The sequence below is a fragment of the Puma concolor genome, chromosome E1 (assembly GCF_028749965.1).
Source record: "Puma concolor isolate L17-30 chromosome E1, mPumCon1.1.hap2, whole genome shotgun sequence".
NCBI classification, from domain to species: domain Eukaryota; kingdom Metazoa; phylum Chordata; class Mammalia; order Carnivora; family Felidae; genus Puma; species Puma concolor.
The window spans coordinates 51,975,029-52,000,579 of record NC_141680.1 but is presented as its reverse complement, the minus strand read 5'-3'; the positions used below and the strand labels follow the sequence as shown (position 1 = coordinate 52,000,579).

At 44.0% G+C, this 25,551-nt stretch overlaps 1 protein-coding gene across 1 annotated transcript in view; it reads right to left on the bottom strand.

The window, feature by feature from the left end:
* The window catches only part of GNA13 (G protein subunit alpha 13), a 44,064-nt gene that overhangs the window by 5,599 nt on the left and 12,914 nt on the right, over positions 1–25,551 (bottom strand). Inside the window, exon 3 of the mRNA XM_086687835.1 lies at positions 5,548–5,598. Coding sequence (XP_086543961.1) covers positions 5,548–5,598 — 51 coding nt within the window. The remainder of the gene's footprint in view (positions 1–5,547; positions 5,599–25,551) is intronic.

Below are 25,551 nucleotides of genomic sequence, written 5' to 3'. Positions count from 1 at the left end.
GTTTCTAACGTACTGCTGCCTGGTCGAGAGAGTGGACATGCAGACAAACTTGCCTTCTGGAGGACTTCTGGCTGCCTTCCTCCAAGCATCAGCAAGACTAGCCTCATCACAAAGCGCCAAGGTAGAGTAAACTGTTAGCGAACGGAGACTGGTCCACAAAACGCTGCAAACGAGCAGTGCGGACTGTTTTGTTCACCCCCGCTATCCCGGCAGACTTAGGTCCTCCCGACCGGCGGCCTTCACCCCCTGCCCGCCGCTGTGCCTCTGCCTTTAGTACCAGCCCTCACCGCCCCCCCACCCCCGACCTTCTTGCGCACGCGCCCGCCTGCCCGCCTGCCCCTCCGCGGAAAGCAGTGACGGCTGAAACGCCAACTCGTGCGGGTCACTTCCCAGTGCGGGGTTCTGCCCACCTCGCTCTAGCTCATTCCAGATGCTCCCTTACTAAGGGACTAAGAACGTGACTAAGAACGCTGACACGGGTCACTCCGCGTTAGGACTGCGGCCACACCATGCGCGTGGACAGAACTTGCCTAGCACAGCTAATACACTGAATCGCCCTGGGTCACCTCCTGGGTTTGCTTCCAGGGTCCCGCCACGCAGCTGGGTCCCAGTGACGGCGGCCCTGCCTGTCATACGAAGGAGTCATAAGGCAGGAGACCACCTGCCTTAAAGGGACGACTTTCGCAAAGACCGAACCTGGGAACGGGACCAGGCAGCCCGCGACCCCTACAGGAAGCTGCTTGTCTCACGAGTCCCCGACTACCCCTGACGACGTCCTTCCTGATACACTAGAACTGGTTCTTTCTTCTCAAACTAGCGTTTTTCCAGAACTCTGACGTAGCTCTTTGGCGATACTGAACAGGAGAGCTCTTGAATGTTCGTTGTCAGGGTTAAACTGTTTCGTTTTTTTTTTTTTTAAGTTGAGGCAGGATTTTATTATTTTATTTTATTTTACTTTATTTTATTTTATTTTTTTAAGTTGAGGCAAGATTTTAAAACAGTGCTAATTGTCACGATGCTGTATCTTATGCTTTTCCAAATAGCATAATGTAATTTTGAAATTTCGTCATAATGTGAATAGTTATCTCCTCAAAACGGTACAATGGAGTTAAGAAGGAAAAAAAAAAAAAAAAGCAGGCGGTTCTTGGTTATCCGTAATCCACACCGTTTAGGACATGACTCTGGGGCCTTCATAAACAATGTCGGCGTTTCCAGGTTTCCTTTTAGCTTCTGTTCACATACTCACTGCTTTCCTTATAACCAGCACATCCACACAATTTTCAGCCTGCCCCTACTTTTTGGCTTAACATTTGATCATGAACGGTTACATGTGCTGATACAGTTGTATTTCATTTTAAAGCAGTATAAACATACCAACTGGATTAATGGTCTGTAATTTACATAAACATTCTCCTACTAGTGCTCGTTAAGGTTGTTTCTCCAATTTTTTGCTTTAACACAAATTTTGCAATTAAAACTCTCACACATGTACTTTTTTTCTTCCTTTCTGGACTATTTCCTGAGATAAAATAACCAGGAATAAGCTTATGAGGTCAAAGATTATGAACATTTTGGTGACCCTGGACACTCAAAGCCCAACTGCTTTCCAGAAACAGGGTACAAATTTACCGCGTGTGCCCGTGCCAGCTGCCTCAGAAACACGCCAGCCCTGGGGTGCTGGGGTGGCTCAGTCATTAAACAACCAACTCGATTTTGGCTCGGGTCGTGGTCTCACGGTTTGTGAGTTCGAGCCCTGCACTGGGCTCTGCACTAACATTGCAGAGCCTGCTTGGGCTTCTGTCTCCCTCTCTCCCTCCCCTGCGTGCTCTCTCTCTCGAAATAAATTTAAAAAATAAATAAACTTAAAAGAAAGGAAGAAAGAAAGAAACACACCAGTCCTAAGGTGTTTTGTTTTTTTAAACTTCTAAGTCTATAGAAATGAAAAGTTCTTTACTACTGCCTCACTTGGAAGCTCAGAATCTAGTCAGGAAGCTAAAAGCTAATTCCTATGACGCCTCCAGACCAGGACAATGCAATCGAGTGCTAAGTGGCCTGGCAGAGTAACAGCGATTACAACTGTGAGTTCCAGAGCCCACGCTTCACACACGAGCTGTGTGGCCCTGGGCAGGTCGCCGAATCCTGCTGTGTCTCCACAGCCTCACTGGTGAGATACGGGTCATATGGTTCACAGGGGGCCTCGAGGACTAAGTGAGTTGACCGTGCGGGGCACCCAGTCCAGCTGTTCTGCCGCGCCTCCCGTCAGCATTGCTGGGCAGAGAGGGAATCCAGAAGGCTGGGACCGCCAGGCAAGCTCCCGTCAGGTGGCCCGCGTCTCATGTCTAAAAGCTCACTGCTCACTGCGCTTGGTCATCTACTCGCGCGCACACACACACACACACTCAATCAGAAAACTCATTCTCTCCCCAGCCGACCCCTCTGCACCACCAGCACGCTTTCCTTCCTGCTTCCTGCCCCCCCCCCCGCCCACGACCTCAGAGTTCTTCTAGCCCCCCTGTCACCGTGGACTCTGCTCTAGCATCACCGATTCTATTTCCAATCCTGTTTCTCCTTATTTCCGCCATCGCCCATTTTTTCACCTCCTCCGGTGTGGATTGCTATCTCTCCACTGAATCTCTCTCCTTGCCCTGAATGCCTCACACCTCTTGGATCTGTCCCTACACCGCACCCCCGGCACCGTGACTTCAGAACTTACGGTGAGGTTCTTCACTGCATCCGGTCCACACTTGGCTGACTGGCTTTCACGACCCTCTTTACTCATGGCTTTTCTGGAACCGGCAGGCTCTGTTCTACATCGTCCAGGCTTACCACAGAGCTGAGATCAAGATCTGCCCAAAGCTGCACACCCCGAGACCGTTCCACGACCATCCACTTGCACAAGTGCAACTGCAAGAACGATGCATCCAAACCCCAGCTGATGCCTTCTAGGAATCTGTTTTTATAAGTCAGAGCCAAGACTGTCACATGTCCTTTGCCAGACGGATGTGCCTCCTAAAATTAAACACACCCAGCTGTCTCCCATCTTGGGGGGCCGCAACTCCTCTTCTAAGTCCGCCTCCCCCTTCAGACAGTTCAGATTCATATACTCTTACGGCCCAGCTCCAGCCTCTCCGGTCAAAACACCTCTCTCTGTTCTAGGAACTAATACGACCTTCATGATCAGTACCATTTAATTGTCCTCTGCGTGGTTTTATGTATGTTGTAATTCTGTCTCTGACTAGAACGAGTTTCCTACAATCAGGGATCAAAGAGCAAAACAGCCAACACCGAGCACTTCCTACATGGAAGGCACTGTTCCCAATACCTTACCGAGCGCTACGGACTGAACTATGTTCCCCCAAAGTTCACACACTGGAGCCCTAACACCAAAGTGGTTGTACTCTGGGACGGCGCTTGTAGGACACGAGCAGGGATAAATGAAGTCCTAGGGAAGGGTCTCGATCACACAGTCTTGGCGGTCTTAGAAGAAGAGTTAAGAGATCCCTGTCTCTCCATTTGTATGTGCTGAGTAAAAGCCATGTGAAGAAGCCACAGAGAGAAGGCCACAGTCTGCAAGCCAGGAAAAGTCCTCACCGGAGAATGACCACGCTGGCCCCTTGATCTGAGACTACCAGCCTCCAGGACCGTGAGAAGTAAATGTCTGCTGTGAAGCCACCCGGTCTATGGTATTCTGTCTCAGCACAATGAGCAGACTAAGACACAGGGTTTATTTCACGTAACCATCCCATAACCCCGTGAGGTCAGGTCTCGTACGATGCCCATGATATCAAGAAATTCGGGTTTAGAGATGCCTCTGCTCACACAGAGACAGGCTGTGGGGAGCTGGGATGGGGACCCAGGTGGTCTGGCTGCAGAGCCACGTCCTGGACTCTGTGCTGTTCCACCTCCCAGAGGGTCAAGGGGCGCACGGCTGGGCTTCAGCACCCCTGGTACTTCAGAGACGGAGAAGCAAATGCAACCCTGTGACGCCAGGATAAATGGCCAGCCTGTAGCCCAGCCAGCTTTGTCCTCCCTCCTTTACACCGACCTACTTACTGATCGCAGCGCCTTTTCCGGTTTACTCCAGATGTGGCCTCGGAACCGTTCTCAACCTAAGACTCTGAGCAGCCAGTACAAAGGGGCCTACGGCCATGCATTCAGAAGTTATTTGTTGAGTGCCTGCTGTATGCCAGGCATTGTCACTAGGCATCAGGAACTCAACCCTTCACCATCAAGAGATGAGATCCTTGCCCTTATGGCAAGAGGTGCAGGTAGAAGACAAGCAAACACAGAAATAACCAGCTGTAGAGAGAGCAAAGATCTTTGAAAAAAGCAAGGGCTGAAACTGAATGCAAGACGAGGGACCTACTTTGAATGCTGTGCTCAAGGAAAGCTGATCTGAAAAGGCAAACTGAGAAGAGCAGGTCAAATCAGCACCGTCTGGTTTGGAAAACATGCGGTAACTCTTAAAAACTAGTTTCCCTGCTAAGGCTCTCTTCATCTGGCCTACATGTAACTTTTTTAAGGCTTACATTCTAACCAGATGGAAAAGAGACCACGAAATCAAGTCTTACTACGCAGACTCATACAGAGATTCCCGACTTCTGGAACACACGTGTCCAGGAGACAGGCAAGAGAAAAACAAACGGACTTCAGGGCAGACAAGTACGATTTGGCAAAATCCAAAATAAGAGGATGCAAAATTTATCTTGCAAAAAGAAGGTACATTTTCGCATGTCCTAGATACATCAGTATGCCACTTTCCTACTTGCAGCGGGGTTTTCATTGAGGGTTTTCTTTCAGTTTTACTTTGAAAGGTAACCTCAAAGAACCCATGAGACTTTATACTACAACGTATTAGAGAAATTTGCTTTAAAGAGGAGGCCAAGAACGCTGCCGTAAATCCAGCAGGTGCCAATGACTGTGGGGCCACGGCCTGCAGACATTTTCTGAGCGGCAGCAACCTGTCTTCCAGGGAAGTCTCTGGCGTGAGACCGGCACAGAGAACAGAGCAGACGCCCTGCCCGCAGCAGGCCCTGGAGCCCCAGCCAGCCACGGTGCCAGCCGAGAGGAAAATCAGAAACTCTCCTTCCCAGGGTGACTCCTTCACCTACTCGGGGGTCTCTTCAGCCGGCCTTCAGAATCCAGCCCTCCCACACTGTAACTCAACGCAAAGCGCTTCCGAGCTGAAAAATACCGTTTGCTGAAAGGTTTTGAAATCAGTCAACCCACCGTGTCCCGTTTCTGCTTTTACACACACACACACACACACACACACACACACAGACACTGAAGTAGAATAGATAATGTGCAATCTCATTTTCAAACATAAACTTTCTCTAAACAGTTTTATGTTCATGAACCAGAGGACAGGCCACTCTTCAGGGAAATGGCAGCGATCTGGATGACAGAGGGAGACAAAATGAAGCTGGAACAGTCCGAAAGCTGCCGCCAGGACGAAGGAAGAGCAAACAGCTCGATACATAATTTTTCTAAACCTCCTAATAACCTATTGCTTTCAAACAACAATAAACATAAACAAAAACTTACTGCTTCTCCAAGTTTATCCAAGTTATCCAGGAAATATTTTACGGATTCACCCTAAAACAAGAAAAAAAATAAAATAAAATAGTTATTAGGGCTTAGAAATGGAAGATTTTGTTACAACAGTTTATATTAAACTGGCTGCACACTTAATCCAAACATACTTTGTTTAGTCACAAAATTCAGAGTGAACAACTAACCCCACCGAAACCATACACAACGTCTACTTCTGGCCGAGTGTGGTAGCCTGGTTAGCTTCACAAATGCCTTCCCTGAGCGGCACCCAGTGACCTTCAGCGTGGACGGCACTGCATGGATGCTTACTGATAGAACTATCTGCGTATCCAAAGGGAAGATGCAATTAAAAGGTGAAAACGGGGGCGCCTGGGTGGCGCAGTCAGTTAAGCGTCTGACTTCAGCCAGGTCACGATCTCGCAGTCCATGAGTTCGAGCCCCGCGTCAGGCTCTGGGCTGATGGCTCGGAGCCTGGAGCCTGTTTCCGATTCTGTGTCTCCCTCTCTCTCTGCCCCTCCCCCGTTCATGCTCTGTCTCTCTCTGTCCCAAAAAATAAATAAACGTTGAAAAAAAATAAATAAAATTTAAAAAAAAAAGGTGAAAACGGCTTTTGAGATAAACGTACTACTACAGTTTAAGTGTCTGCATTCTTCCCCCTTAAGTTTATACCAATGGTGGTTATCTTTAGTGTCACGAGCAAACCAGAGATGAGGTGAGAACACCGTAAAATCTTTTGGTGACAGGCACTTGCTTGGACAGACATGCCTTGCTCTAGAAGGTTCTGAAAACTGCTGCAGGCTTCATGTCTCCATCAGGTCTCTTCCTGAGTGTTCACTCAGCCTACTCTCTCCGAGCCCAGATTTCTACTAGAGCTCCAGTCAATTTCCAACACCTAAACTGTATGAGTATACATTCTTAAGAGGAAATACCTGAACAGAGGACAGACAGCTAAGAAGAGGGGAGCCATTTGGGACAAGAAGGGCTCTTTCTCCCAGGATGCTCTCCCTGGGCACAGCACCCACCCTGCCCGTGACTGCTTCCACAAGTTCCGGAAGGCAGTGCTTCTGTGATGTTTAGGGGTAATCACCTGAAGATCCTAGTTGACTAGAAGTTCTGATTTGGAAAGGGGAAGGGGGAGAGGTGGGCGGGGGGGCGGGATGGGCAACCAACCAATAGTTTCTACAGTTCAGGTGATTTCTGGGACATCGAATTACAGGCCTGAAAGCAACAATTTTCCTTTTTTTTTTTTTTTTGGTTTCAGAATCCCTTTACATATCTTAAGACTCTTGAGGATATTCTTCATGTGGGTAACAGCTATTAATATTTATATTAGGAAGTAAAATTGAGAAATTTTTTAAATATTTAAAAATTCCTTTAGGGGCTCCTGGGTGCCTAGTCGGTTGGGTGTCTGACTCTTGATCTCGTGGTTCATGGGATCGAGCTTCATGTCAGGTTCTGAGATGGTGGAGGGGAGCCAGCTTGGGATATATTCTCTCTCTCTCTCTCTCTCTCTCTCTCTCTGCCCTTCTCTCGCTCGCATGCTCTCTTTTTCTCAAAATAAGTAAACTTAAAAAAAAACAAATGAATAGAAATTCCCTAAAGAATACCGATGATAAACCCATTCATTGTATGCTAACATATTTTAGTATGGCTCATAAAAGACAGTGAGACATTCATTTGCTTCTGCATTTGCACCTGCTACTATAGGTTGTTCCGGCTGAGTATACACATAAAGCCTGGCGTTTCACAAAAATGTAGCTGGAAAAGGGAGTATTTTAATCAAATATTTTCAGATAATTATAGGTATTTTTGCTACTATACCAAAACTTGACAAGTGGTAGTTTTTAAAAACGTTAGTTCACTGTGTTACATGAAAATTCATTGGCTTACGCTGTATTTAGAATGGATCTGTGACCCACCCGCCATTTTGTGATGCCAGGCACTGGTCACAGGGAAGCTGGCGGGCAGCTAAGTAAGAGATCTTCCAAAGTTGGCATGCTTCCTTATACAATGTTAAGAAAATCATAGTCATTAGGACCTCCTTCATCTCATCAGAAGCCTCACGTACTGGGAAGCTGACAAGCTCACAGTGGTGGGCCAAAACAAGTTTTCCTCAATTTTGATTTTCACTTCAAAGCTCAAGTTTTATCAATGGCAGCAAATACTCCCCCTTCTTTTCCTTGAGGTGACAGGCTAACTTCATGTATTTTCTAAAACATGTATTTTCTGTCCAGTGCCCAAGTCTGAGCAAGTTGATGGTTTTCTCGAGTCAAATGGCATTCCGTGAAAAATACCGTTAGTTCAGCTCCCGGTCCAACGAGCTGCAGAAGTGCTTTTCACCTACTTCTGTGCCTCTACCCACCTCCCGCTCTGTCGTACAGAGGTGTGCGCTCTTAGGTGGAGATTTTTTTTGGAGGGGGGAGACGGAGAGTGTGAGCAGAGGAGTGGCAGAGAGAGGGAGAGGGAGAGAGAGACTCCCAAGCAGGCTCTGCACCGTCAGCATGGAGCCTGATACCGGGATCGAACTCACAAAACTGTGAGATCACAACCTGAGCCGGAATCAAGAGTCGGATGCTCAACTGACTGAGCCACCCGGGCACCCCTCAAAGGCTGAGATGGAAAACAAATAATTTTTCACGCTCCATTAAGGCTCATCTTAAATGAAACTGGTGTGTGTGTGTGTGTGTGTGTGTGTGTGTGTGTGTGTGAGTGTGTGTGTGTGTGAAATGGCAGCTGCGTGGTGGTAAGAATACCACTTTTGTTTGGAGCCAACGTGTGGATCCGTGCTAAGGTGCTGGCTCTTCACAGCCACTGCTGCTCTTCCTCGGCCACGGGTGCAAGTGGGAACGCAGGGGGAAGGGAGGCGACGTCCTGGTGTCGTCGTAAAGAGTGCCGACTCAAGGACGCCCCCCGAGGTCTGTGGACCCCACCTGGACAATCGCCGCCTTCGTGTGTGCCACGAGCAAGTACATGGGTGTGTGCTTGTGGGAGGGGTGGTGGTGTGGGGGAGTGTCTGGCTGATCTCCTCATGATTTTAAGCAGTGACAGACGATTTTGCTTTTTTCTGCACCTTGTACAGCACAGCACTGACAGCACCTAAAGATGACTTTTAGGGGCGCCTGGGTGGCTCAGTCAGGCTCCGTGCTGTCAGCGCAGAGCCTGGGGCCTGCTTTGGATTCTGTGTCTCCCTCTCTCTCTCTGTCCGCCCCACCCCCCTCTCTCTCACCAAAATAAACATCAAAAAAAAAAAAAATGATTTTTAGGAGAAAGGAAAAAAATCTTCAAGGAATTCATTTCAGATCAATGAAGAGATTATCTGGGCAAACCTGTATGGATATTTTGCATTATATCACAAATTTTAATGTAATATATAAGCCAAAGGGAATCTGGGCTTAATCTATAAATAACATCAATATCCACATATAGGACTCTTCGTACAACCCAAAAGTATTTATTTTTTTATTATTTTTATTTTTTAATGTTTATTTTTGAGAGAGACAGAGAGGGAGAGAGAGAGAGGGGCAGGGGAGGGGCAGGGAGAAAGGGAGACAGGATCTGAAGCGGGCTCCGCACTGACAGCAGAGAGCCCGATGTGGGGCTCAAACTCACGAATGGTGAGATCACGAGCTGAGCTGAAATCAGACGCTTGACTGACTGAGCCACCCAGAGGACCCACCAAAAGTATTTTAAAAGTCAAATTCAAACAGATAATAACAATTCCGTTATACTGAAGTAGAGCCTCTTGGACAAATACGATAAAAGATAAGTCACTCTGTTTATATATGACTCAGACTAACAAAACTGTTACCCTTCCAGTAATGTGTATATTGAATACTTACGTAAAGTCAAACACCTTAAATGAAATTCAGCGAATTTCTAAAAAAGGTGTTTTCTGGACTGGTAGTATTGTATATCACGTTTATTGGCTTTTTCCTTGATTTTGGATTTAATATAAATTCACTGTGGAAACTGATAACTAGAAAAAGGTACAAAGAAGGAAAGAGGCAAGAGCCATCACTTCCACCACTCAGGGGCGACCACCGTTAACATCGAAGATATTTTCTTCCAATTATAGTTGAAACAATACAAACAAGTTTGCATCCTGATTTTTCCACTTAAATATTTAACTGGGAAGTAAATTTAATGGTCAAAATAATTCCTAGTATTTGTTATACAAAAAGCTAAATAAAACCACTGATCTAATGTTGTGTATTTCAATTCTTTTTTTTAATAAGCGCTTTTAATATTTTGAAAGTACATGATATTTGTGATAAACAGCTGTATGTGCTCCTGAATCATGTCCTGAGTGATCTCAGAAGAATTACCAAGGCAGAGAGGTTAGGCATTTTTAAGATACTCACTACTCACTGCCACAAAGGTCCTACTGATCTGCTCCTAGCCAACAGTGCGAAACTGTGACGGAGATGAACTGAGTAGGGGTCACAGGAGATTGATTCGCAGATGTGTCTGGTAATAAATTAAGGCGCAAACTCGGAGAAGCCCCACATAGTGACAACTGACGCTTCTCATTTCAGAAATCCCAGAGCAAGGGGGCTGTGTGTGCCCAAGAAAATGATAGGTTCCGTATCCAAATCCACAGCAAAAGTTCAAGTACACAAAAACCATATCTCAATTAGTACTCTGTTTATCGTAACTGAGTGAGGGTCAAATAAAAGAAAGTTAAAGTCACCTTAAGATGAACACATCATCTAAAGCAGCCAAGCTCCCCCTTTCCCTTTCAAAAAAAAAAAAAAAAGCTCATAACCAACCCATTGTTTCTGGGGGTCTAGGGAAGTTGGTATGCTCTTTCTAGTGACCTTGCAAATTCAAACTTTTTAGAAAGTTATGAGTAGTATGGGTGAAACTTTCAACGAACTTTTGCCCTTTTTTTTTTAAGTTTATTTATTTATTTTGAGAGACAGAATTGTGTTTGTGAACGGGGGCAGGGGCAGAGAGAGAGAGAGAGAGGGAGAGAGAGAGAGAGAGAGAGAGAGAAGATCCCAAGTAGGCTCCACAGTCAGCACAGAGCCCCACATGGCTTGATCTCACAACTGTGAATGCATGACCTGAGCTGAAATCAAGAGTTGTACGCTTTACCGACTGAGCCACCCAGGTGCCCCTGAACTTTCAACCATTCTAAGGCATTTATTAAACATAAATAAAATGTTGCAAACAAAAAGCTATTTTACTGATCGCTACCTATGACGGCAAGATTTGGAAGTCCATTTTTCCACTTAGCATTAAGGTAATGATTTAATACGTTTTGGTATACTAATATAATAATAACATTACATATCATCCAATAATTATTTTAACATAATTGCCACATATGAAAATATTTACACCATTAAACCCTAAATTAAAGTAGTAGACCACAAAGTGAAGATTACAAAGAAATTACAACCCCTTATGTACAACTTCTTTTGGTAAGCTCGGCCCCCAACACTTAACTGGGAGCAAAATGACCTAGGTTCTTTAGTCTTTATTTCTCCTACTTGGTGAAACTATTCAGATGTTTCGCTAAAAAAAACAAAAAGAAAAAGACCCCTGTGGGTATTACGTAATAAACAGTACATACACGGTATTATCTTTCTGAAACCCAAACGTTCTTAATTCTGTTAACAAATCTGGATCCAACGATTTAGAAGAATGCGTCTGTATCACGTATGCTTTCACTATTCTACTTAAATATGGAAAAGGTAACTTTGTACCTCGATGAGTACCTATATTCTCTTTTCAAATAAAGGAAAAAGAGAAAATCGTTCCTTTTTGTTCTTATCTTGGTATTACAAATAGAAAAATAAAAAGTTAAGGTCTTTTCCCTGTCATGTCCGGATTTAACTGCATTCCCTCGACCTTAGATCTTTTAGGTTCAAATTACCACAGGTCTCTGTTTATTGGGGATTCATAATCTCACCCAAATCAAACGATAATCGAGAAATATGCATGTGTTCTTATTAAATTTCAACTTCCACGGAAGGAAGTTTCATCAGTGTAATTTACACAGTCCCTTGTGCACTTGAGATTGTAGAAAACATTTCTAATTCACTTCCACACATGTGAATGTGTGGATTGTCTCTAACAATTATTTACAGTCCCAAATAAGGTGCCCATCTGCCAAACGACTACACTTGGACCAAGCTTTGCCTTCTCCACTATCACTCGGCCAGTATCTATTCAAGGTGTAAATGCTTTAAAACATTATTCCTCTGAAAAAATACAGTATGGTTAAAATAACTCCCTGAACATAAAAAGCTATGTTAATTTACCATTTTAGACCACAGGTGAAACTACTGATCCTTCCATTAGTTGGAAAACCCTGAGTGGGAGGCACGGGAACGGTTCCAGAATCTTTTACTGTGCACGACTGCAGACTAAAGCCTCCTTCTGTGAAGAGGTCAGCACCCCCCCCACCCCCCCCCAGTTAAGCGACTGTGAAACAATTTTAAACCCACGCACACACAGATGCCCACACGCGTGCGCCTAGGTGTGTGCAAACACACGTGCTACTAAAAGGATGAATACTTTTCTGAAGTGGGTCATTTAGGGGAAATTTCTTACAGTCGTTTTATAGAGAGAGGGCTTTACTGAAAAAAAGAGAGAGAACCTGTCTTTGTACAATCTCAAAAAACAATTCCAAATTAAAGATATAAAATATGCCTCACTTGCGGTCTAATCGCGAAGGACGTGGAAAATGAATACGGGACTCTCTGTTCTCAGGAGGCCGGAGCTTCTGAAGACGACCCTGCCCTGTTCGTGCTTTACAGCCCTCGTGCAAATGCACACCTAGTTCAGCACAGGGCCCTAGGGGCCTCCTCTGCCTCCTGCCCCGGAGTGTGTGGTGAAGGAGTATGAATTACCAGGAGGAAATTTCCCTCAAGTATTTTTTCCCAACGTAACAGTTTCAGAAGTGATCCCAAAGTCTTCTAATGATCTATTATTAACGTTAAGGAAAAGATGTGAATTCGAGTCCTTTTTCTAACACTGATCCGGCGAGTTTCTAAACTTCTCCGGGCCTCAGTTTAACCGTCAATAAAATGAGGAAGTTCCGTGGTCCGATGGATCATTACTGAGGTTCTGCTCTGGGCACCAATTTCAGTTTGTATAACCGATTTCAGTTTAAGTTCTCCTTTCCCTGTATCTCGGTGTCTATGAATCCTAAATCCACTTGTGCTGTGACTCATTATTCAAGCTACGTTGCTTAGTCTCTTGGCTAAGACAGAAGTAACTAATTTCGGGTATCAGGCCAGAAATACCAGGGGTCTGACGCTCACTTTCTGTTGGTTATGACTTGAGACTGCACTGTAACTTTCCCCAGTCTGTCTGATGTTACCGAAGAGAATTTTTCGTAAAATTGTGAAGAAAAGCCATTTCATACTTACGACTTTTAAAATTTAAGATGTTTGCTGTCATCCCTTAGATCTTTTTTTCCTCGGTTCACAACACTGACAGCCTATTAGTGCTATGAACTATATTTTGTAAGTTGTGTCTGAACTAGGAAAAGCTTTAAAAAAAAAAAAAAGGAAATAAACTAGGAAGAGCCTCAACGTTATCCCTCATTCCCAAGAATCATGTTTCATTAAGATTCTTTGCTTGCAACAAAAGAAGTTAAAGGCCCTGAGTTTAAAGGTAATGGAGAAGCTGAGAACACAATTTAGAATATAGTTTTGATTAAACAAATGTGCAGTCACAGGAAAGCTTGGCAGTTTATTTGCCCAGTTACTGAAAAAGTGACAAATTTATTCAACGCTCTCTTCTGCACAGCTAAAATGTATAAAGGACGGCATTTAGAATCTACAACTTTAAAAGGATGTGGCATTTAAGCTGGACTTAACTCAGATTTGTTTGTGAAAAGCAAGGCATGCATATTCTAGAAAGCAACCTGGCAATGTGTTAACAGGAGCTTTAAAAATGATCCTCACCGCAGAACTACGGAAAAGTCTATGCAAGTACAGCAGTGATACATTACTGTTGGGGCACAAGGAAAGGCTGGCCGAGGACCACTGATTATTCCTCTTATGTAACCATATTCTAGAGCAGGGATCCTCCAACTATGACCCGCACGCAGGCCAAGTCCGGCCCACCGCCTGTTTTCGTGTGGCCCATTTCTAAATGGTTGCGGGGAAAAATCGTAAGAAGACTTCATGACATCTGAAAATGATATGGAATTCAAATTTCCGTGTCCATAGATAAAACCGTATCGGAACACGACTTTGCTCATTTGCTTACGCACTGGCTTGGGCTGCTTCCACGTGGCCACAGCCACAAGTGGTCGCGACACAGAGCCTTGTGTGTAGCTCTCTTCATTTTGCACGACACGATGCACTGATGCAATTACAGCCTGAAAATATCCCAAATGTCGCCGAGAGTGCCTCATGATTCTGTTGTTGTTACTAGTGCATATCCGTCGAAACAAAAAGCAAGAGAGGACTTTTAATGTCCCGCCTTTGAGGCACGATGGGATGTGGATCGTTTTGCTGAACAAAATTCAATGGAGCAGCACTGTGTTTACTATGCACAGACATGGTGGCTACGCTAAGAGAATGCGATGTAGTCAATGTCACCAGACTAAACACTCTTCAAAATCATCCCACTCCTGGGCGCCCGGGGGGCTCAGTCGGATAAGCATCTGAGTTCAGCTCAGGTCATGATCTCGCGGTCCATGGGTTGGGGCCCCGCGTCGGGCTCTGTGCTGACCGCTCAGAGCCTGGAGCCTGTTTCAGATTCTGCGTCTCCCTCTCTCTGCCCCTCCCCTGCTAGCGCTCTCTCTCAAAATTAAACATTAAAAAACAAAACCAAAAACTATCCCAACTCGCAGGAAAGCGACAATCAGAAAAACCACAAAATTTAAAAGGGAAAAGTTCATCACATCACAGCAAGATTTCCTCACAAGTAAAAGATGGAAGGAGACTGAAACTAACGAGTTCCCAAGCGGCTCAGACTTGCTGGCCATGCAAGGACCACCACTTACTGCTCAGTGGTCTTTTACTCTAGGAATCAATGCCGGGTCTACAGGGACTAGAGAATTCGCCCGTATGAAGAGTCCGTGTGGGAGAACTACAGATGGGAAGACTTTCAGGGGAGCTGAGAAAACTCTCAATCAGCACAACCTCAATTATAATATGCCACGGGGTGTTACAACTGATGGTAGTGAAAATAATGTGCGCAGCAGAAAAAAGACAAATTTAGAAAGACCGTCAAAATGACCACACGTTGTATTATTAGGTGCTCTGTGGGAAGTATACGGATCTGTCTTGTGTTACTGAACCAGAAGTGTCAACAATAAATTTAATTGACTCCCACGGACTTAGCCGTCATCGGTTCCATGAATTTTTGTAAGAAACAGAAGCCGAATACGCTGATTTGTCCTATTACACAGTTCAAGAACTTAGCAGACGTGAATTTTTACTGAGATTGTTGGAACGAACGGATGAACGGGAACTACCTCCTGTCCCGATTGCAGACCACTGAACGGCTGTGGAAACTGGCTTTAGGGAAGACCTGATGACACACACACCTTAAGGAATTCAACCCCAAATTAAAAGGCCGAGCAGTTTCTGCAAAACTTACACGGTGGTAATTCGACAAGTGGCATTATTTTAATCAGAAGCAATGTCGAACTGCTTTGCAGGATTTCTCTGTCGGAAGGCGAAACAAGAGGTGAGGCCTCCATCCCCGCACTAGGTCTGCAGCAGATCCATTTTTCCGAAACGAAACGGCAGTGCCAGTGCTCACGTTGGCAGCGCACACACAGATGACAGTTCCAGCAGCATCTTTCAGAGCCCGATGTGAGTAAAGGGACGCTTTCCCATTTCCAAAATCCACTTCCCTGTGCACGGAGGAGCTGCTGCCTGACCCTCCACTAGAAGGGATAACCTGCGATGCCAGGGACGCCGTGCCAAGAGGCAGCGTCGAGAAGAATCTAACAATCCCAGAGATGTCTTCCAAGCAATGACTGTGCTCAACTGAAGTCACAGGCTCGGGTGGCAGTACCCACCTGTGTGAACAGACTTTTCTTTTTAAGGATGAAATATATAAAATCTCGCTACAAATCAGCCTTCATGAATATTTGCAGTTGATTTTCATGATAGAAAACACTAACACTTGGAACCCTTATGAAGCAAAAATCCCATTTTTCTCATTAGTAAACCTATACTGCAAAACACTGTCCACAATTTTATTATTCTATTTTGAATTTCATTGATTAAAAAACTCGTAGAAATCTGTTTTCTCATTATATAAATACCTACATAATGGCCTTAATTTTGTCTGTTGGCATGCAAAGTTTAAAATATCATACTTCAGCTCAGGTCATGACCTTGTGGTCCATGAGTTCGAGGCCCGCATCGGGCTCTGTGCTGACAGCTTAGGGCCTGGAGCCTGCTTCAGATTCTGTGTCTCCCTCTCTCTCTGCTCCTCCCCTGCTTGGGCTCTGTCTCTCTGTCTCTCAGAAATAAATAAATGTAAAAAAAAAATTTTTTTTAATAAAATGAAACAAACATCACACTCACACTACCTGGCCCTTTTTTTTCCAAAACAATTTTTAATGTTTACTTTTGAGTAAGAGAGAGAGGCAGAGACAGTGCGAGTGGGGGAAGGGCAGAGACAGAGGGAGACACAGAATCCCAAGCAGGCTCCAGGCCCTGAGCTGTCAGCACAGAGTCTGATGTGGGGCTCAAACTCACAAAACGTGAGATCAGGACCTGAGCCAAAGTCGGACGCTTAACCAACTGAGCCACCCAGGTGCCCCATACTACCTGGCCCTTTTCAGAAAGCTTTCTGACTCCAGTTCCAGACCCACGGCCTTATGCCTGGCAGTGCCTCAGCACTTCTAACGTGCTTGCGAGAAGATTCCCAAGCCCACCACGATCTACCAAATCAAAAGCTTAACGAGCTCCAAGAAAAGGGACTCTGATGTAGCCATTCCAGCATCGGTTCAGATCTGGACATTCGTTTTACTCAAAATTGGCTTTTATGTTCATTTCAAGACTTTTGGTGTTGACTACACAAAATCAGTTGTGGGTTTTTTTTTTAAGCCTTGCAAAAATGCCAAGAATATTAAGAAATGAGAGTAGAGACCTATTTAGCTTTATCTTATTGTTAAAGTAGGTTTCGAGTATCACTTATGTTCAACTAGGTCTTACATGTAGAACATCAGACCCTCAACGGACAGCTCTGAATTGCGACATAAACAGTGGAATTACGCCTACGAGTAGAGCCTTCTCTTTCTTTCTCTTTATTGGTTTGCTCACTCAGACATACTTTCCTACCATTCTAGCTGCCTTCCTGTCCACATCTCTAGAGCCTATTTTCAAATGCCTGCCATAGTCCACAGCCTTCAGAGCTAACGCCCCAAGATTTTTATGGTCAAAAACTGATGAACCTGGTAATCCAGTTAGAACACTGTTAAACTGCTATAAAAGCACAAATGAGAAAAATCAGGACTGCCACTTTCAGCATAGGATCCTAAAGAACTTGTTTAAAACCTCAATTAAACTTACAAAATGAATTTGCTTCGACAACAGACACCCAAACTTTGCATGGTAAGGTAAAAAGCAATGCAAGGTATTTAATAGGAAGCACTCTACTTTTTTCTTTAAGTTTATTTATTTTTGAGAGAAGGAGGGGCTGGGGGCAGAGAGAGAGGGAGAGACAATCCCAAGCAGCCTCGGTTCTGTTAGCACAGAGCCTGACACGGGGCTCAAACTCACGAACTGTGAGATCACGACCTGAGCCAAAATCGAGAGTCGGACGCTTAACTGGCTGAGCCACCCAGCTGTCCCTAGCACGCTACCTTTTTACCTGATAAACGGTAAGAATTACCCTGCAGGATGAAAAGGTCAGATGAAATTCGGTCAAGTGCAAAGTCTAAATATCGTATGTAAGATTTTACTTTGCTACTAAATAAACTGCATCGTTTAGGCTTGTAAAGTGTCTAGAACTTAACTGCAGGACAATTCAGCATGCCTGTAAGTGGCAGAAAACACTGACCAAAAAAGTCATTTAGAAAAAATAAGCGAATTAAAAAGTATCCCATTTGTACGTGTTGAAACCTTTTATGATGAGACCAGCATTAGCTAAAATAGTTTTCGGTTTTAAAAATAGAGGTAACATGGGGCGCCTGGGTGGCGCAGTCGGTTAAGCGTCCGACTTCAGCCAGGTCACGATCTCACCGTCTGTGAGTTCGAGCCCCGCGTCGGGCTCTGGGCTGATGGCTCAGAGCCTGGAGCCTGTTTCTGATTCTGTGTCTCCCTCTCTCTCTGCCCCTCCCCCGTTCATGCTCTGTCTCTCTCTGTCCCAAAAATAAATAAACGTTGAAAAAAAAAAAAATAGAGGTAACAGTACAAGAAATATTAGAGAAAACCTGTATTACCAAGGTAATTAAGCAGTGAGACACTGTCTTCTGAAATCTAAGTATACATGTGATTCTGAAAATGACAGCATACCTCAAAGTTAATTTCCAGTTTCTCTTTATATAGGGAACCAACCAGCAAAGTGCTGGTGCTATAAACAGCAAAACTTTTCCCGAAGAAGTACCAGTAAACTACAAAATAGATGTCTGTGTTCTGAAATGGCTAAGTCCAATGGCTTAAAGCTGTTTACATACTTTCCATGCATAGTAAGTCAGTCTCCATTTGCAAGTTTGGAATATTTCAAAGAGGAAAAAGGATCAAGAGATGAGAGAAAACTAGAAGCCAGTTTGCTCCTCAAATTGATTACACCTGTAAGTCACACTGCCAAATTGCATCGCCTCGATCGCCACAAGAAGGTTTCGGTATGCGTGTAACATGCCTTTCTTTATTTCTCATCAGTCTCTTAATTCCCCAAACTAAGCTAGATCAAAGTTTTCCGAGTGTTCATTAGGCAGGCTTCATTAAGCATACTTTTGGAGAAATCCATTCAAAAGGAAACATCCATTTGCTTTTACAAGTGACCTATATGTTTTTTTGGGGGGTGACTGGGTGGCTCAGTTGGTTGAGCGTCCGACTCTTGATTTTGGCTCAGGTCATGAATCCAGGATCGTGGGATGGAGCCCCGCATCGGGCTCTCCACGGAGCATGGAGCCTGCTTAAGTTTCTCTCTTTCCCTCTAACCCTCTCCCCAGCTGTGTGTGCATCTTCTCTCTCTCTCTAAAATAAAAAATTAAAAAACCTAAAAAAAATATAAAAGTGACCTGTATGTTTTTTAATCAGTAATTCATATTTGTAGACACTAGTATTTCAGCCCTGCAAATATCATGGTGAAGCCATATCTAAATAAGAAGCCTTTAGGACAACATTCTACAAATAGACTTTGCGTAATGTAAGCCTTTCCACCTGGCATTTACTTATATAGGTTTACAGTTAAGACTCAAATGCCAAATATAAATAAGGTACAAACCGAAAAAGTCTGGGGTGAAAGCTGGTTAATGAATCAAGACTCTCTGTGTCAATCTAAGGATGTGGCTAATAACAAAGACAGAAGGTAGTATTTTTTATTATTCAAAGACTCAATTTCCCATCTTATTTGTCCTTTCTTTCTTTTCTTCACAGAGTCACATGAAATATGAAAGTTACCATATTGCTCTGCTCACACTATTTATCTAAAATCTAAGATTCTAACATTACACTTAATTTCTTAACATTATACCTAATAGCTGGCCTAATGATATTGTAAGAGTTTGTTTGCAGCTTTCAAAATGACTCTAAAATGAAAAGAGCTTACAACCATCCAAATATTTGAAATACACCATCTCTACAAAGGGTTCCATGTCTTTCCCCCCCATTAATTTGGTCTTCAAACTAAACATGACAAAGAGGCCAGCTCTACACGGGGTGGGCACATCGGGCACCTCCCCTCCCCAGCTTTGTCACGGAACAGCCCCACCTCTTCCTCCATTTGGTGCCCCCCCAACACTCCACTCTGCCCACTCTTCTCAAAGACCCTATTATTCCATATCTTTGAGATGACCTACCTTTTTGTTTTTTTTAATGACTTTCCCTATTCATTTTCCTCTAGAAAAAAAGGATTATGAAGTATTGATGGGATACACAGCACAGGTTTTGAATTTTTTTTTTTTCGTTTATTTATTTTTGGGACAGAGAGAGACAGAGCATGAACGGGGGAGGGGCAGAGAGAGAGGGAGACACAGAATCGGAAACAGGCTCCAGGCTCTGAGCCATCGGCCCAGAGCCTGACGCGGGGCTCGAACTCACGGACCGTGAGATCGTGACCTGGCTGAAGTCGGACGCTTAACCGACTGCGCCACCCAGGCGCCCCACACAGCACAGGTTTTGAATAGGGTCGCAGCATCATCTGTATCATGAGAGCATATTTAAAGCACTACCACCCATGCCTGCTTGGTTCACAAGGAACAAGGCAGCATTTACTTATATTCAAAAATATAGAAGCAACTCTTCCTTGTCAAAGGAAAACAGGTCAATATTCAGTAGACTTCAAGTGAATGCAGTTTCAAGTTTCTTGCTAGCGTTTTCTATGTGCATCGTTTAAAAATGCCACAAGAGCCAAAAATCAGTCAGTTACAACATTAAAAACGACCCCAGTATTTGAAAGTATCTTTTTTCCAAAGGAAATACCTTTCCAAACTAGTCTAAGATAGTTTATAATAGCCTAGATATAATTTCCCCCCCAAATGTTTGACTAATTTAGGCAATTAATTTCCATTTTTTCTTACATGTAAGCTAAAAAAACAAACCAGGGCACAAAATTAAAAATAAGACACTTTTGGAAAGAACTAAGTTATCAGTTTATTTGGTAAACTGCCTTTTCCTTGCCATTGCTCACAAGTTAATAAACTCCTTTTTACATCCAGTTTCTCAATCAGACTTCTCACCAAAATAATTTAAAGCTAATGAACATATTTTTCTAAGAGTATTCCTACAGTCCTACCAAATCCCAATTTCACACCCAACACAAAACGTACACTGCAGTTTAGTAACTCTCCTACTACAGAAGTCACAAAAAAGAACCACCTTACTTTTTTTCATTAAAACATCTCATCCCAAAGAGAAAAAAGTTTAGCTGTATGCTGACTATTTACAGACACATCTGTATCTTAGACTTAAGCATATGTACCTTATACATAAAAGCTGTTCAATTCTGTTAACTTAAAATATCAATTGTTCTCCAAACATTATATAAGAACGACAACCCTTCCTTAAAATAATACAGGTTTCAGAGTGGAGGTCAGCATTCCTTTTTCAAATCATCCCTTAAAACTTAAAATACAAATTTTACACGTGAGGAAGAAGTTTAATACAGCAGGGATGAGGGGCTAGTTCCCACACAGTATACAATGTTATTCAACTGGGCAGCAACATAGTAAGATTTACCCCATACTCCATGTTACCATTAGGCAGCACCACGTTTTGTTCATAAAGATATACATACAGGAAAGAATTTTCCATTCAAATAATTCACATCCATTTCTAAACGAATGACTTACCGGTTCTCCGAGAAAATCACCTCCTCCAGGAAATGCTAACGTTGCAACGTTAAAAGAATGGGATATAAAATTGTACAGAAAGTATAGAAAAGTTTATCTCTGCATCCAATATTGTATTCAAGTATTAGCAGGAAATATACCAAAATGTCAATAAAGATGTCTTAGGATAGCAGTTAAGGGACTAACTGGATGATTTTCTACAATGGATAAACATGTTTTAAAATTTAAACTTTAGGAGCACCTGGGTGGCTCAGTCGGTTAAGCGTCCAACTTCGGCTCAGGTCATGATCTCACAGTTCGTGAGTTCCAGCCCCGCGTCAGGCTCTGTGCTGACAGCTCAGAGCCTGGAGCCTGCTTCAGATTCTGCGTCTCCCTCTCTCTCCGCCCTCCCCTGCTCACACTCTGTCCCTCTCTTTCAAAAACAAATAAACATTAAAAAAAAAATTATGAAACAGTAAGACAAAATTTAAACTTAAAAAAGCTAATTTGGATTCTGGAGCCTGTAAGTAACTCCTTCAAAAAACAAAAAACAACTTTCTTACTTTTCAGTTTCCACCTAATGATAACACTATAAAGCATAAGAGTTTTCAGCTCTGGGGTGCCTGGGTGGCTCAGTCGGTCAAGCGTCTGACTCTTGGGTTTTGTCTCAAGTCATGATCTCACGTTTCATGGGTTTGAGCCCCTCATCAGGCTCTGTGCTATCAGCATATGGCCTGCTTGGGATTCTTTCTCTCCCTCTCTCTCTGCCCCTCCCGACTGCTCTCTCCTTCAAAATAAATAAACTTAAAAAAAAAAAAAAAACAAAAAAAAACAAGAGATTTCAGCTCTGAAAAATTCTTCAAAGTTAAAATACTCTTTTAAAAAGGGTCACAGACAATCCCAACAGCATGAAGAAACGTTGAGCTCTGCCAGAACTTCTTCGGTAGTACTTTTCGTTTTTTGATTCTCAAAAAGCAATGACCTCAGTTGTTGAAAAAAAGGTAAAAAAGAATACAGTTTTCCAATCCAGAACCCACTTCCCAAATACAGTTTCAATTCCCCAGCTATCTCAATAGAGGGGCCTGAAGAATCCTCGTGAACGTACACTAGATGGAAAGTTCTGCTCTGTGATGATGTGCTACAATGCATCCTGAAATCCCCACAACTCAAACCTTGTGCAACAATCAATCGCAGCATTAATTATCATTAACAATCGACATTCATGAACTAATTCTATGCTTAGAATCAAACAGCAGAGGAGAGGAAAAGCCCAGATCACTTTATTCCCAGTTTAGTGTTCAGGCCATCATCCTAAACTCTCTTGCCCACAGAGAAGCCCCCCACCCCCTGCCCGCCCACAAGAGCATGAACTACCATCCATCCCTTCACCCTCTGCCAATTCATCAGGTCAGACAGCAAAGCAGCGCGACCTGCGAGTGTTTCCGAATACTGACAAATGTGGGAAATAGTTCAGAATGTATACTGGCAGAGCAGTTGGCTTCCAAATCTCGGCTCAGTTAATCGTGTTATTAAGGGATGCAGGAAAGCGCGCAGTGGGTACAGCACGGGCCACGGGGTCCTACGGCCCGAGTTTGAATCATGGCTCTAATCAAAACAAGCTGTGACTTTACCTTCTATGGACCCACGTACCCCCTATGATTTATGTACAAAATGAACTGAGCTGGACCCACGTACCCTCTTAGGTCTTTTCTAGGTTAGCAAACACTTAGTGATTCTGCATATTCTCGGCAGAAAAAAGATCAGCAAAGGCAGGACACTATAGCATTTATCACATCACGGGCAACCACTGGTGGGGGACTTAACCGGCTCCCACTAGATTCAAAACCTCCATTAAGGCAACCAGACATGGTGACCTTGAGTCCCCGGGGCCTGCGTAGCCCAGAACATGGTGTGCACAGGTATTCGATACATGTCTGCTGAAGGAACAAAGGAATGAATGTTATTCAATGGCCAAGTTATTGCCCTCACTAAACAGGACACGGTCGTGAGGAAAACTATCAAGTAGAGTGAAAAACTCTTCTGTGTTTCTCTGGCCTAACGTTAACATTATTAAGTGGAATTAACTCTGCTTCTGAGACAGTGACATTCAAAGAAATCGGTTGATAAAAACATAATGTCCTCTTGAACTTTGAAAAGGCTTGAAAAAAAACCCAGCCTGCTAAGCCAGATGGTTGAAAGTACAGCAAAAGGGAAACAAGAACAGTCGGCTAATTTCAAGGGAACCTCCTCTACTTCCTCACCTCTCTTCCTTCGTCGAGCCCCTCCAGCCTGGCTTCCCCCTCCCCGGGTCACCTGCCACAGCAATAACCCTCCTGTTGCCAAAATCAACGAACACACTGGTCTTCACCTTGCTAGGCCTCAGTGGCAGGTGGCACTTCTGTCCACTCTCTTCGCTGACACACTTTTCTGGCTTCCGTGGCAGGACACGTTCCTGAATTTCCACCTTCCCAGCCATTTCTGCCAGCATCCCCCTCTCTGCATATTCTAAGACGGTCTGCAGGTTCCTAAAGACGCTGTCCTGAGCCCAATTCTCTTTTACTCCCTGCCTTCCCTTGGGTACACATTCTAGAGACTTTAAATGTCACCTGAATGCAAGGAACTCCTAAATTTCTACCTACGGCCCAAAGCTCTGTTCTGGATTCCAGACTCATGTATCAAACTGTTACTTTGATTCCACCCACGTCTCACAGAGAGCTCAACCCAGTATGCCCAAACTAAAGTCTTAACCTTCTCTGTCAAATCTCTTGCTCACACAATCTTTTCATTTCAGCAAGAAGCACCACCATTCACCTGGTTGTTAAAATCAGAAGCCCGAGTCACCCTTAACATACGCGCCTCCCTGCCCCCCCGCCATCTCATATCCAATTTATCAGATCCCCGTGATTTGCCCTACAAAGCGTACCCCAAGTCCACGGTCTTCTCTCCATTTTTACGGCCACCGCTTGCGACCAGCAGCTCGTTCTGCACTCGTCTCCTAACTCGGGCACCGCTCTGCATCCAGGGGATCTCGATAAATATTTACGGACTGACGACTGCTCTTCCCATTTGCCTCCAATTTCCACACTCCGGCAAGCTTTTCCCCACACACGTCCTGCACACACGGTCTTCCTCTGCCTGCCGAACCTTCCTTCTTCTCCCCTGGCTGACCCTTTCGCGTCCGTGGGGTCCTAACCTACAGGTCCCCCCTCAGACCATCCTCTTGTTCCCTCACTGCTTCCTTTTCTTGTCCTTCAGAGTATCCACCGCATGTGATTACTGATTTGTCTGCCTATCAGCGTAGGCTCCTGCACCTAAGCAAGGCAAGTGGGAACAGAGATCGCTTTCATTTGGTTCACTAGCAACCGTCCGGCCTGCAAAAAAAGGGCCTGGTCGTTAATAGGTGTTCAATTAAATGCTACTGAATGGCTGCTGAGAGCTGCCAGTTAACATTATCAGACTTGTTAAAGAACGGATCTCCTGAAAAATCTGCTGCTCAAGGCCTTCTCATCCACATTATATTCTTGGTTTGCTCTCCACGTTCCCTATTTGAGAAGAGAATTCAGATTATGGACACTCAAAATGGACACACAAAGCAGTGCTCTAAACCTTAATACTTGCATATAGTACAAAATACAATTACACATAAAAACAGAAGATGAGCATACACACTCCCTTGAAAAGACTGTGTTTCTACAGAATGAAAGTTAAACAAACAAAACAAAGAGCCTTCTTTTTCAAAACAAAGCCATCTTACATTACGGCCCAATGTACAAACTGCTGTTTCGCAGATGAAAACCTTGGTTTCTTACTAAATTGTAACACTAACCTTAGAGAGGTTTACATTTGCTCCTAATTCAAAAAGTCAAGGGAAAAATGAAGCAAGTGCATGTAATTCTCCTTGCCCTAGTCTAGAACTGAAATGCGTAACATCTATATGGTATAAAGTCCCTATAACGTTTGAAGCTGTAGCTAAGGAACAAGGACACTTTACTGCACATGTAGTAATTAGCAACAGTTAAAAATAGCAAATCATGGGGTGCTTGGGTGCATTAAGCTCAGTCCATTAAGTGTCCCACACTTGATTCCGGCTCAGTCATAACCTCACAGTTGTGGGATTGAGCCCCACATCGGGCTCTGTACTGACAGCATGGAGCCTGCTTGGGAATCTCTCTCTCCCTCTGCCCCGTCTCCCTCCCCCAATCTAAGTAAATGAATAAACTTAAAAAAAATTAGCCAATCATTAGTACTGCAATATCTTAACTGGCTAAATCACATTACTCTTCTTTAAATATTTCAACTAGAATAAACAATGTTTGCAGTTTTGTGAATATACAGCATTCACTTACTTAGGTTTTTAAAAAAAATCAATAAATAGGATTTTTTTTTTTAATTTTTATTTATTTTTGAGAGAGAGGCAGAGCATGAGACAGGAAGGGGCAGAGAGGGAGAAACAGAACCTGAAGCAGGCTCTGGGCTCCGAGCTGTCAGCACAGAGCCCGATGTGGGGCTCGAACTCACGAACTGTGAGATCATGACCCGAGCCGAAGTTAGATGCCCGACTGAGCCACCCA